Source organism: Phyllostomus discolor, chromosome 6 (genome assembly GCF_004126475.2).
Source record: "Phyllostomus discolor isolate MPI-MPIP mPhyDis1 chromosome 6, mPhyDis1.pri.v3, whole genome shotgun sequence".
In the NCBI taxonomy this organism is placed as follows: Eukaryota; Metazoa; Chordata; class Mammalia; order Chiroptera; family Phyllostomidae; genus Phyllostomus; species Phyllostomus discolor.
The window spans coordinates 157,208,437-157,223,602 of record NC_040908.2 but is presented as its reverse complement, the minus strand read 5'-3'; the positions used below and the strand labels follow the sequence as shown (position 1 = coordinate 157,223,602).

The window sequence follows — 15,166 nt, the reverse complement described above, 5'->3', positions numbered from 1 at the left end:
CATCAGAAAGCACAGGAACAAACAAAAAGAGTCACCTAAAATGGGGAGACAAAGAAAAGAACATGCATTCAAAAGGAATGGAAGACTCTGGACTAAAAAAACTAAATGAAATGGAGGTAACCAAACTATCAGATATAGGATTAAAAATAATGGTTATACCCTGGCTAGTGTAGCTCAATGGATTCAGCGCAGGCTGCAAACCAAAGCATAGCAGGTTCAATTCCCAGTCAGGGCACATGCCTGGGTTGCAGGCCATGGGCCCCCACAACTGCACACTGATGTTTCTCTCTCTCTTTCTCCCTCCCTTCCCTCTCTAAAAAAATTAAAATAAAAAAATAATGGTTATAAAGATGCTCAAAGGACTCACAGACAACTACAGGGAACTGAGTGAGAACTACATCAGCATGAAAAATGGAAAAAGAAACTATAAACCAAAACCAGGAAAAAAATGAAGAGTAAAATCTCAGAAATAAAAAACACATTAGAAGGAATGGCAAGCAGGTTGCATGAAGCCAAGGGTCAAGTCAGTGATCTGGAGGACAAGGTAGAAAAAAACACCAAGATACAGCAAGAAAAGCAAAAGAGACTCAAAAATAATGAAGAGGTGGTAAGGGAACTGCAGGATAACATGAAATGGAATAATAACCATATATGAGGGATACCAGAAGGAGCAAAAGAAGAGCAAGGGCTAGAAAACCTGTTTGAAAAAGTAATGATGGAAAACTTCCCTGATCTGAAGAGAGAAAAAGTCACACTAATCCAGGAAACACAGAGAGTCCCAATCAAGAGGAACCCGAAGAGGCCCACCCCAAGACACAACATACTTAAAATTGCAAATTCTAAGACAAAGAGAGAATCTTAAAGACAGCAAGGGAGAAACAGGAAATCACATACAAGGGAGCCCTGATGAGGCCAGTAGCTGATTTCCTCATGAAAACACTCCAAGCTCTTAAAGAATGGCAAGAAATATTCCAGGTAATGAAAACCAGAGGACTGAAGCCAAGGATAATTTACCCAGCAAGGCTCTCAATTAACATGGAAGGCCTAATAAGGAGATTCCCAGACAAAAGAAGTCTAAAAGCATACATCTCCACCAACCCAGCTCTGCAAGAGATGTTAAAGGGACTGCTTTAAGAAAAGGAAGGAAAAGAGTGAGAGAGATAGGAACACAGGTATGAAAAAGACAATGAATAAGAACCTATCAATAATAACAGTAAACATAAACAGATTGAATGTTCCAATCAAGAGACATAGGGTAGCTGAATGGATAGGAAAGCATGACGCACACATATCCTGCCTACAAGAGACCTACCTCAGGACAAAAGACCTACACAGACTGAAAGTGAAGGGCTCAAAACAAATTTTCCAAGGAAACAAATGGGGCGGGGGGGAGACAGGGGAAAGCCAGAATAGCAATTCTCATATCAGACAAAATAGACTACAAAATCAACCATGAAAAGACATGCAGAAGGTCACTTCATAATACTCAAGGGAAGAATCCGTCAAGAAGAAATAAACATTGTAAATATATATGCACCCAACATAGAAGCACCAAAATACATAAAGAAAATCTGGGAGGACTTCAAGAAAGATATTGACAGCAACACAATTATACTAGGGAATTTTAACACCCCACTGTCAAAAATGGATAGATCTTCCACACAAAATACCAACAAAGATATTGTAGCATTGAAAAACGTCCTAGATCAAGTAAACTAAACTGATATATATAGAGCCTGTCATCCCAAAGAAGCAAAATACACATTCTTCTAAAAAGCACATAGAACATTTTCAAAGATACACTACATGATAGGACACATAACAAGCCACCACAAATTCAACAAAATTGAAATCATATCAAGCACATTCTCTGATCACAAGGGACTGAAACTAGAAACCAACTGAAAGGAAAAACATGAAAAACACTCACATTCATAGAGATTAAATAGCAGTTTATAAATGAATGAGTCAAGAATGACATGAAAGAAGAAATCAAAAAATTTCTGGAAACAAATGAAAATGAATTCACAATAACCCAAAACTTGTGGGACACAACAAAGGCAGACCTCAGAAGGAAATTCATAGTGATACAGGCCTACCTAAAAAGAAACTAGAAACATTTCAAATAAACAACCTAACCCTACACCTACAAGAACTCAAGAAAAAACAATGAACACAAGCAAGAGCAAGTAGAAAAAAGGAATAACCAAGATCAGAGCAGAATTAAATGACATAGAAACTAATAGCACAATTCTAAGGATCAATAAATACAGGATCTGGTTCTTGGAAAAGATACACAAAATCAATGAGCCTTTAAGCAGACTCATCAAGGAAAACAGAAAGAGGACCCAAATAAACACAATCAGAAATGAAAGGGGACAGATTACAACTGATACCACAGACGTACAAAGGATCATAACACATTACTATGAAGAACTATATGCCAAGAAATTTTAAAAACTAGACAGACGAACAATTTTCAAGAAAAATGTAATCTTCCAAAATGCAATGAAGAAGAAGCAGAAAGTCTGAACAGACCAATAACAGCTGACAAAATGAAGTAGTAATCAAAAAACTCCCAAGCCACAAACGCTCTGGACCTGATGGTTTCACAGGAAAATTCCTAAGAGCACTTAAGGAAGAGCTAACCCCTATTTTTCACAGATTATTCCAAAAAATCCAAGAAGATGGAGGACTCCCAAATGCTTCTTATGAAGCCAGAATGAATCTAATCCCAAAACCAGATAAAGACACAAGAAAAAAAACTTCAGGACAATATGCCTGATGAACATAGACACTAAAATTTTGAACAAAATATTGGCAAACTGCATCCAGCAACACATTGAGAAGATCATACATCATGACCAGATAGGATTCATCCCAACAATGCAAGGATGATACAATATTCACTAAATAATAAAGTTAATACATCACAAAAACAAAAACAAAACAAAAATCACATGATCATATCAATAGATGAAGAAAAAGCATTTGATGAGGTACAGCATCCATTTATGATAAAAAACACTGAACCAAGTGGGGATACAGGGAGGATTCCTCAACCTAATAAAGGCCGTACATGAGAGACCTAAAGCCAACATCACACTCAATGGGCAAAAACTGAAAACTGTTTCACAAGATCAGGAACAAGACAAGGTTGTCCACCTTCATCACTTCTATTCAGCATATTATTGGAAGTCCTAGCCACAGCAATCAGACAAGAAAATAAAAGGCATCCAAATTGGAAAGGAGGAAGCAAAACTGTCATTGGTTGCAGATAACATGATAGTATACATAGAAAATCCTACAGATTCCACCAAAAAACTGCTGGACATAATAAATGAATTTAACAAAACATCACGATGCAAACTCCATATTCACAAATCAAACTCACTTTGAACACCAACAATGAATCATCAGAAACAGAAATCAAGAAAACAATCCCACTTGATATAGCAACAAGAAAAATAAAACACCTAGGAATAAACCTTTAGTCACAAAACTACACAATACTGTCGAAGGAAATTAAGAAAGACAAAAACAAATGAAAACATATACTGTGGACATGGATCAGAAGAATTAACATCACCAAAATGACCATACTACCCAAAGCAATTTCTACATTCAACTCAATGCTTCTTAAAGTACCAATGGCATATTTCACAGGTATAGAACAAACATTTCAAAACTTTCTATGGACCCGTAAATGACCCCATATACCTACAGCTATTTTGAGAAAGAAGAGTAAAGCAGGAGGGATCACAATACCTGATATCAAACTGCATTACAAGACCACCTATACTCAACATGGCCTGCTACTGGCATAAAAACAGACACATAGACCAATGGAACACAATAAAGAGCCTAGAAATAAACTCAAGTCTCTATTGTACATTGCTACTCAACAAAGGGGGCTCGGAACAGCTCTATGTACCAGTTCCCCTAACAGGATCATCTCAGTGAACTATCCTCAACTTCACTGACTTCCTTCTGCTTGCTCAGATCTACTGTTGAGCCAGTTTAGTGGATTTCTTATTTCAATTATTGTCTGCAATTTATTTGTGTTCTTTTTCATTTTCATTAGTTATTGATATAAATCACTTGCTATTGAGATACTAGTTAATAGTTTTTTCCTTCAACTCTTTAAGCATGATTTTCTTTAGTTCTTTCATATTTTAAAATAACTAGTCTATGCCACTGATCTTACAAGTTTCCCCACTACTCAGAAGCATCCAACATGATAAAATGATGAAATGGGGTGGTGAAGTTTCTTATGACATTGCCTCTTGAGAGAAAAGACAGCACAAAACAATGTTGGTTTCTTTTCCCAGAGGTATGGTATACACTTCAGCCACTCGTATACTTTAATCAGGCCATCTCCCTGTAGTCAGAACAGACAAAAGTTAGTGAATCAAATGTGGAGCTCAAATGACCCCATCATTCTTACACCTATTACACATGATCACTCACCTAAGGTAGTTTTGATTGAGTTTCTTGGAAGTTTGAGCTTGGTATGTTTGAAAGCCCTAGTGCCTACAGAGGAATACTTCTACCAATGATCACAGTCATTGTTCCCTTAGGTTTTCAATGGAAAATGTCCATGGTTATGTTGGGCTCCCCAGGCTCATGAAACAGGAAGATCCCTACACTGAGCTGAGTGCCTGGTCCTAATTAATAACAGAAAATTAGGTTGCCACAAACAAATAAATGCATGAAATACAATGTCTCCTTCTACTGCCATGCCCAGGAGACAGCAATGAGAAACGGGGAAAACAACAAAACAGAACCATTATAGATTTGACTCCTATGGTAATTCAGGTTTGAATCATCCAACCAGATAACATTCTCTCACTAGCCAAGAAACTGACAGAAAGTGAAAGGAATATAAAATTGGTAGTTGACAAGTTATGACTGTTAACTTTGACCACATGAAAGTCTGTGGAAGCTTAGACAGAAGTGGATGTATTGTTTTATGTAATCATTTCCTTAGCTCTTTATCTTTCCCTCCTCTGCTACTTCATATGAAGAGCATTGGTGGTTCATATTTCAATTAGATTTGAAGTGGGATCATGTCTGAGCTAAAATCAATTGATGATATGGAAGTTACAGGGACTTCTCATGTTTCCTGTGTTGGGGACAGAGTTTTACTTTCCATCCAAAGTTGTAAGTGAATAGTAGAATCAAAAAGCGTTGGGGGTTATGGACGTACTACATTTGCTCCTCTATAACCAACTCTACTCTTTTCCACCTTATTCTGGGCCCTAAGAAAATGGCTGCTAAAGTGGTCATCAGCAAGGTGAACTCACCCTTTCCCTTTTGGTTAAGTTCACCAATGGAAGGAAATAACAGGAGATCAGACAGTGAAGAGACATCAAGGTATTAATTCATCTGCTACTTTCCTTCATGGGCCAGTTTGGAAATGGCTGTCTCTCTACTCAAGGCACAGCTCCTGTCAAATGACCCTCCTTTTTCTGTTATAGTTATTTCTATGTTCAGAAAAAAAATCTATTCTATTTTGCCTTCATAATTGTGATAGTAATGACATCCCACCTTTGCTAGTCCTGCGTACTTCACCATTTTTTAAACTTCTTTTTTGTTTTTAACATTTTTTATTGTTGTTCAAGTACAGTTTTCTGCCTCTTCCCTTCACCCCTCCCCATCTCCCCAGCCCTCCTAACCTCTCTCCCCTGGTTCTAACCCCATGGGTTATTGTCCATGTGTCCTTTATAACTGTTCCTGCTAACCCTTCACAAGTTTCCCCTATAATCTCATTCCCTCTCCCATCTGGTATTTAATATTGTAAACCCTTTGTAAATAATTTGCAGTTGTTCCTTTGAAGAGTGATACCTGTTTCTTGGAGGACACTTGAGATGATAATTTTTAATGAACCCGTGTTTATAGAGAAATACCACAAGCATCCCCATTACAACTAAGAATAAGACCAGGTTTCCTCTATTCACAGTTATTATATCATTTTTCCTCTGCTAAGTAATAAAAAATCAGAAATATGATATAAAATATTAGAAAGATATTGGAAAGAAAAGTCACTGATATCATTACTGCTCAGCAGTATTCCAAAAGGTAACTGAAACTTAAAGTCCTAAATAAATGCTATGATTTTTCATGTTCCTAGAAACAATGATTCAATGGGACCAATATATCAATTCCTTTCCAGGTTAATTAGACACTTAATACACTCTCTGTCAAAATGCTGATAGGTTTCTAAGACCTCTGAAATTATTTTATTAATTATGTGGAAAATAGTTGTAAAGAGAGTGTTGTTTTTGATAAGAATATTGTGTAGTAAGTCTCTTAACATATATAAAAATCTATTTATATGACCCAGAATAATGTAGTACTGTCTTAAGCATAATAAACCAATCAAAAGAAAAAAGTCTAGAAATAGGTACACAGGTATTTGGACTTTATTGGAAACATGACATATCAGATTAGGAAAGGAGGTTGCATTTTTGAAAAATGTGTTGAAAAACTTGGTTTTATCACAACAGAAAGCCCCTTGTAAAGTAGATTTAAATTCTTTAAACACACGCACACACACAAATGCACACATATAAACACAAGCAGGAGTGTAACTGATAATGTAACTTTAAGAGAGAACTGTAACCATCCATAAAAGTGAGCCTGCAAACAGTCTATTTAACACAAAGTAATTTCTATCAGGATGTCCATAGCAGCACAGAGTAGCAAGCTGGCCAAATGGGTTCATAACATGTGGTATATTTAGACATGGAATAATACACAGCAGGGAGCTGGTGGGACTACAGAGACATGTGGCAACATGATTGAATTAGGAAGTCAACATTGTTGATAAAAGACTCAAAAAACTTTGTCCTAGGTAGCATAATTTTAATAAAGGTAAAGAATATGAAACTGTATACTCTATAACTTGAAGATACATACATATGCACTTAAGTTATTTTTAACTATGATTAATAAAAAATTCAACATTGGGATTACCCTTAAAAAGAAGGAGACAGATGGTATACACAGGTAATTTCAATATTGATCAAATTCTGAGTATAAATTGCATATATTATTGGTATGCAAGAAAAAATTCATAACAAAATTTTGAAGTGAGAGAAGTTCTAATATTTTTTAGTTAGGAGAAAAATTCTTACAAAACATACATGATATTTCTACAATAGAATGAAAGCAATTCCATCTTCTTCCTAGTTTGTGATGTCCTTTAGGGGCTACAGGCTGAGGAAAAAAAAATTTTAAGATAAGATTGATAACCAAAAGTTTTTTTATATAAAAATAAACCATTATTAGGCCTATAATTTAAAGTATTGAAGTTGAATGCAACTTTTAGGAAAAACATTGCTGTGCAAAATAATACATTTCTTTTCCCAATCTTCAGTGTCATGAAGATAAAATAAGCTCCATCTTATCTTTGAAGAATGGCAAAAAGCCATATAATTACTAGTGAGGAAAAGCATGAAAATATGTTTATGACTTCGATTAGTATAGCACTCTATATTCTAATCAAGAACTAGAATCTGTTTTCAATGTCAACCATCCCAGTCGGGCTCATCCAACCTGTGAATATCTCCAACATCCCATCTAACAGAACTGCTCCATGATTATGCATTTAATGAAATATGGTATCATCTCCCATCTAAACATCCTAAACTTCAAATGCACAGGCATCAAAATGAGAAACAGAAGTAATCTTGAAGACAAAATGCTTAAGGCAGCTGCAAAAATCTGTTGTATGCATACAACAACAAACATTTAAATTTTGAAATAAAGCACAAACTGAAGTTATCAGAGGGGCTGGGGGAGAGTCATGCTGAGGGAAGATAGGGGAAGGGCCATCAAGGGTCATGTATTAAGGACACATGGACAAAGCAAAAGGAGTAGGTTTGAGGATGGGAGGTGGAGATGGGTGTGTCAGGGAAGTGGGGTGGGGTTAAAATGGGAACAACTGTGCTTGAACAACAATAAAATATAAATAAACAAAAACCACCATTTAAACATTAGAGATTTGTTCTAAGCATTAGCCAAATTAATTTCTCACCATTTGGTGTTAAAGCAAATTTTCAAAGTCAGCTTGTTTTTCACTTTCTAAGGAAAAAATACTCTTCTAAAGCCCTTTCAATATAAATAAGAAAACAATCTGACAATGACCAGAGGGGACAAGTTAGGGGAACTAGAGCCAAAAGGGGAAGGGGCAAGCCAAGAAACACAAATAAAGGACACATGGGCATGGACAGGGTGGGGGACATTGACCGTGGGTGGTGGGAGTTGGTGGTAAAGGCAGGGGAGAGCAATGGGGAAAATATCAGGACAACTATAACTGAACAATAAAAAATGTTACAAGGTAAACTTAGTTTATTTTTCCTAACAATAAGAAAAATACCTGTGCCTTTTTTTTTCATCCTTCAGAATTTCTTTATTAGTTTGATTCTAACCTCAAAGGACAATTTGTTCTAACTTTTGATACCATTGTGTGAATAAAAAAAGGACCCCAAGAGAACTCATTGCGCTAAGTCATCAATTGTTAGAATGCACTGCCTGTTTGTTGCTTCAGAATTAGTACCAAGTGCATTCAACATAAATGACGCATTCTCATTCTATCTATAGCTAACTTCTTACACCAAAGTTTTTTCATAGCATTTCTCATTTCTAAATTTCTCAAAGTGTATATTAGAGGATTCAACATGGGAGTGATAACAGTATAAGCCACACTTATGAATTTATCAACAGGGAAGTTAGAAACAGGTCTCACATACATAAAAATGCAGGGAACAAAAAAGAGAACAACCACTGTGATGTGGGAAATGCAGGTAGACAAGGCTTTGCGCCTCCCTTCCTGACTGTGAGTTTTAAGGGAACTTAGGATGACTCCATAGGATATTAGTAAACAAATAAAGATGACTATACACATTGCTCCACCATTGGCAACCATAGAGAGGCCTAAGATGTAGGTGTCAGTGCAGGCAAGTTCTAATAGTGGGTACATGTCACAGACAAAGTGGTCAATGACATTGGGGCCACAAAAGGGGAGGTTGTACACAAAGAGAAGTTGGATCAAAGAATGCACAAAACCTCCACCCCAAGCCACCACCATCAGCAGGAAGCAAACCTGTCTATTCATGGTGGTTATGTAGTGCAGTGGCTTACAGATGGCCACATAGCGATCATAGGCCATGGCCACCAGAAGGAAGATCTCAGAACCTCCAAAAAGGTGTTCCAGAAACAGCTGTCCCATGCAAGCTGAGAAGGAAATTGTCTTTTGACCTCTGAGTAAGTCTATGATCAATTTGGGTGAACTGACAGTGGAATACAGTGCATCAATGAGTGACAGATAGATAAGGAAGAGGAACATGGGAGAGCCCAGGGAGGGGCTGGCAAGAACAGTCACCACAATGAGCAGGTTGCCCACCACTGTCACAATGTAAATGAGCAAAAATATGACAAATAATGCTTTTTGAGTCCCAGGATCCTGAGTGAGGCCCAGGAGGACAAATTCTGTCACATTGTTACTATGTCCCATTTAGTCTTCTCTAAAGCCAGTTTCCAGGGTGAGAGGTCAGGAGAAGGGACCTGTAATGAAACCATGAACATGCTATGAATACATCCATTGTGTTTTGGAGCACATCTTCATTATTTTGTTTTCTACAGCAGTTTACCCAGAGTAAACATTTGGTGAATATCTATGAGTTCTTCTTACTAATACCCTATTTCACCTTCCCTTGACAATTCTGTTTCTCCTCAGATGATTTTTTTTGTTAGTCTAGGAGTAAGAGGTTCTCCCTCTAAGTCTTAGTGAATTGTCCACAAAGAAAAGTATCAAAGGCCCCACAGCCAGTTGTGTCTTTCATAGAGTCTTATTTAAAGTGTCACCTAGGCACACAAGTCAGGAATGACTTACTCTCTGCTAGTGGCAAAAAAATCTCTTAAATATTTGGCATGAAGTCAGCCCTCTGAGTTGGTAGTATTTCTGGTGAGGACCTTTATAATATAATTGATGTAGCACTAAAAATCATGTCTCTTTTGGAATAACTCACCTAATACAATGAAAAGTTGTTAGTAGGTATTCAGTCCTGTATGTCTCAAAGGATGTTCAGTCTTCATGGATCTATCATTACATTTCCACACACTGGAATACATCAGACCATGACATTCCTGGCACACTGTTCCAAAAAGCATTACTCAGTTGGACTCTGTCAGCAATTTTTCTTTCTTTCTTTTTTTTTTTTTACTATCAGCTTTTTAAGAAGTGGTAATTTGATCTACATAATCTTTGTTATACTACAACACTTAACACAGAGGCACTATTTAGATTTTCACCAAATATTTTTGAACTTCACTGACTCATGACTATCATGAACTCTTAAGTTACCAGCAGGTATTATTTTTTTCAAAACTCTTGGGGTGACCCTAGTATTTAAGAAGGGGAACACAGGCACTGAAAAGAGAGGTACAAGACAATGAGACATGGTTATACTTATAATTTTTTCAAGGTACCAAGAGTGCTCTGAAATGGAGCTATGGTGCCCAGGTTCCAAAAACCAGCATTCTCAAAGGAAGAGCCCAAGGTCAGTTTAAGAAACCATGGGGTTGAGTCATTTCTGAATGTAATTGCATCTTTATCTCAATTTCCTCTTTGAGAAGATAAAGGACTGGATCTAGACAAATTCAGAAATCTTGTCCAGTCTTACCTTCCATGGCACTCTTTGTGCAACCCTATCTTACACTCTATTCTACTGGCATTTTCATATTTTTATAATAAAATAGAAATGTTCAAGCCTATCCCTGTTCCTTAAAAAAACGTTACCCACGGGAAAGAGAAATTTTATCATTACAGAGAACAAATACTGGTTACAAGTTACTCTATTCAGTGTATACTTATGTATTACCCAAAACACCCTTTCTGGGAGAGTGTACCACAGTGATAAATCACATGGACTCTGGAGATGCATTGCCTGTGTTGAAATCCCTGCCTTGCCACATACTGCTAGGTGACCTTGGGCAACCTAATAACTTTCTCTGTGCCTCAGTTTCACCCTTTTTAGAATGGGGACACCAATAGAGCCTGCCTCTTTGGTTGTTGTTGTATTACAAGTAAATACCTAGAATAGTGACTGACACCCAGTAAGCTTCAATAAATTATAGCTATCATTAATGCTCTTCAATGCTTCACTATCAACATTCTATCACAAGGAATCATCTGGATCTCTGTTAATGGGGTAATAATTATAGGGATAAGGTAATGATAAAAAGAATATCATAATTAATGAAGCCCTCTTTAGGCAAAGATTGTATGTCTCAAGAATAATCTATTTGATTATACATGAGTAGTAGTATTCACCTGTGGTGGAATGTATTTGGACTAGAAGCAAGCAGAATGAGAGGGAAAAAAGTGGAACCCATCCATCATAAGACAAACTGAATAGCATAATATGATGGAAAAAAAGGATCAAATCAGAAAGGAGAAATTGTATTTAAGAAATAAATATCCACAGAAATAAGAATATTAATGTGATAATTAAGTGAGATTAATAGTCTTTTTAAAAATCTTCTTCAGGAAAATTTATTTTCTTGAGGAAGTGTTAGAAGCCTAATCACCAGGATCATACAGGGAACACTCAGGAGGCATCTTAAGACAATGGAAGAAATCGACAGAGAGCACAGTTTAATAAAAAAAAAAGCAAAGAATTTTTTTAAAAAGTCATTCCTTGAATTCTCTATATCTGATGGTAAAGGAAAAAATTAAATAAGAGAAAATAATTGTACAACTTTAAACACAAACCTTAATTTTTCGCTTATTTGTTACAGAGGAAAATTTCAAAATCACTTAAATCAAAAGATAGACAAGCTGATTCCATTCCCATAGATTTGGCACGGGAGGGAGTGAGGGAGGATTGCTGAAAGGCTGAGCCTTCTTTAGAAGCCAGCTGTGAGGATCATTCTACATGCCTCATTCATATTGCTGCTTCTAGTTCATTGAGAAGCTCTACCATTGTTGAAGCTGTACATTGATAAGGACACACCTATTGAGGAACATGAGGATATCAGGTAGTCTATAGCCAGTTCTCTTTTTCTCACTCCTTATTTTATGCAGCACTGCCTAGTGCCCTACTCTTATTATTCATCAATGTTAGATTTCTCCAGAATAAATCTCCTACTACCCAGGTAAATTATTTAGATATAAAAACTGGGTATATAATCTATTCTCTCTTGCTTAAGTCATCAAAGATCCAATACTATAAAAACTCATAGATTTATTAGACTTTCAACTTAAACTGCTAATTTAACATTTCTCTATTTAAAAAACATCATTTAACATAGTATCTTAAGAGGATACCCTTTTAAAAAGATAAATTAAAATTCCATGGTAACAAAAATACCCTCTGAATTACTTTAAAATTACAGTTTTATGACTCTATATGTGATAATAAACAAGGCACTTCCCTAAACACAGGTTTCTTTCAAATATGTACCACATGGGTTGCTGTGCTAATTTTTTATTAAATTTATTGGGATGGTATTAGTTAGTAAGCTCATACAGGTTACAAGTGTACATTTCTATGATACGAGATCTGTGTATTGCACTGTGTGCTCACTACCCAAAGTCAAATCATTTTCCATGACCATAGATTTGGCCCCCTCTACCCTTCATTACTAACACCTACATTCCCTCTGCTTACCACACTACTGTTGTCTGTGTCTATGAATTTCAGTTTTGAAAACATTCACACATATCAACTTTTCATATAAAAATCAAAATCTCACATGGGGATTGTGGTCAGTAATATTGTAATAACTATGCATGGGGCAGTGTGGGTACTTTAAGTATTGAGAGAAACACACTGTGGAGTATATGACTGTGTGGCCACTATTCTGTAGCCCTGCAACTAATACAGAATAATATTGAATGTCAAGTATAATTTTAAAATTTCAAAATGAAAAATTCAAAATCCCTTATGAAGCTTCTAAAATATAAGAAAATTTAGTTCTCCCTATTTTAAAGCACATGCTATGTTACAACTTTAAGTTCTCTCATTGTTTTTAAACTAAGTTTGGCAGGTAACATAAGATATATGTACCCCTATGTTCACTGAAGCCTTATTAATGGTGATCAAGACATGAAAACAACCAAAGTGTTTCTCAGTAGGTGGCCAGATAAAGGAGATGTGTCACATGCACACAATACTAGTCCACCATGAGAAAAGCTAAAACCCTGCCATTGTGACAATGTGGATGGACCATGATATTCTACTAAGTGAAATAAGTCAGACTGAAAAAGTCAAGGACCATATGATTTTACTCATATGTGGGAAATAAAACTGAAAGTAACACATTAACAAGGAAGAAAAAAAATCTCAGGGACACAGACAACAGTATGGTGGTTACCCCAGAAGGAAGGGGGGAGGGTAGTACAGCATAAAGGGGGTCATACATATGGCAAAGGAAGAAGATATGGTTTCGGGTTGTAAACACACAATACAATATACAGATGATGTATCATAAATGCTCATTTAAAGCTCTTAGAATAATGAGAAATCTAAATTTACCACGTAAAATATAATAGCCCGTGAACAAAGACTGTGAATACATTAGGTTAGTTCAAATGCATTCCATGTTTCTCTATGTTATTTAACAAAACAAACAAGAAACACCTGGCAGGCTCCAATGCTAGGACTGAACACATTTTGCATATTCTGGCTCATTTCCCTATTTTGCTAGCTTAATTTTCTTAATTCGGATTTCTTCCAATGAAAATGTATATATCTAAGACATTAGCAACATTTCAATATGTTGGGTGAACTTTGGTTGTTCTAAAAACTCACCTCAGGTCTTTCCCTTAGTCTTTAAAATCAGTGCTTCTTTCATTGGCAGTGACTGTGGGTACCTCCTGTATCTATGTGTGACCATGGAACACTGAGTAATGTATAGTGATCAGTAGATGTGGAAATAGCTTCTTGTGGCCACACTTCCCATGTTTCCACACAGATCCCCCATCACCTCAGTCTTTCAGACAATGGTTGCAGTATCCAATGCACATATCTAGGATATAAAGACACTTAAATAAAAAATACATATTTACTTGTAAAATACTTGAACACTCTCACCTGCTGGGAAAATTTCTTCAAAGAAAAACAAAGATGCTGTGTTCTCATGGTTTTGTAAAACTGGCCGAATTTGTGGAAATTAACTTGGCCAAATCCATTCTTTGCCAAAACAAAAACCCCAGAAATTTTAAGACACTGAATGTAGTTATTTGAATGTACTTCTCCTCAGTCGATTGTGGTAAGATAAACAGAAAAGACTTTCCTATCAACATTTAGGATAACATATGTGTCTCTGACCATTAATCTCTGAAGCTAACAAGACAAATGCTGGGATTTATCTTCCTGAAATATCAATGAATGAGAGTTCTCCCAGGTAGTAGAATTCTTCAGCCTTTCAATCACATAAACAGCATATCCCTAAAGACACGTTTTCCCTCATTAGAAGTGTGTTTCTTCCTCTCCCCAACATCATCCCAGATAGTTGGCACCTTACACAACATTCTACAAGCAATGAGACATATCTATTCCGAGGAAAGTATGACAAGGAAATGTCTAAAGAATCAGATACCACTGGAAGGTAGATTTCAGCGCAGACAGAAAGTTGAGTTTCCAGAAATCTCTCAGGTGTTTCTATCAGAAAAATAATCCAGCCTCTTTAGCTTTTTATATCATTTTTGTTTTAAAGAAAGAGAATGTAAGGTAGGTATAGATTAGTTTATTAGAATATTTGGAACAAATTCAAATGAAATAATGACAGTTTTCTCCCCTAGAACAATGCTTAGAGAAAAACGATATGGGTCTTTCCAAGAAAGAATAAAACACAGACAGATAATTGAAAAGCTGCAATTTGAAAAGAAAAAAATTAAAGTGAATAAAAATTTATGGGTTTCATTTTAGGAAATCTTTAGGTAAGGCAAACATTATTTAAGCCCAAATGAAGGGAAAACCACTCTTGGGTCACTTTGTCAACCATATCTCTGGAAAAGGAGGTCCTTACTGCCAGGAGTGTCCAACCTGACACCCACAGTACATGTGGAGCCCAGGATGGCTATGAATGCAGCCCAATACAAAATCATACATTTACTTAAAACCTTCTCTTTTTTCGCTCATCAGTTTGCATTAGT

At 36.3% G+C, this 15,166-nt stretch overlaps 1 protein-coding gene across 1 annotated transcript; it reads right to left on the bottom strand.

Moving 5' to 3' along the window:
* Window positions 1-8,515: 8,515 nt before the first annotated feature.
* Window positions 8,516-14,339, bottom strand: LOC114500117 (olfactory receptor 4A5-like). Its single transcript, XM_028516712.2, has 2 exons — window positions 13,821-14,339; window positions 8,516-9,570 (listed from the first exon to the last, which is right to left on the bottom strand). The coding sequence occupies exon 2, from the start codon at window positions 9,518-9,520 to the stop codon at window positions 8,573-8,575; it is 948 nt and encodes a 315-aa protein (XP_028372513.1). The 5' UTR covers window positions 9,521-9,570; window positions 13,821-14,339; the 3' UTR covers window positions 8,516-8,572.
* Window positions 14,340-15,166: the final 827 nt, after the last annotated feature.

Bases quoted from the DNA above. Each gene is read 5' to 3' on its own strand.
- LOC114500117 (XM_028516712.2), bottom strand. From the start codon at position 9,520: ATGGGACATAGTAACAATGTGACAGAATTTGTCCTCCTGGGCCTCACT.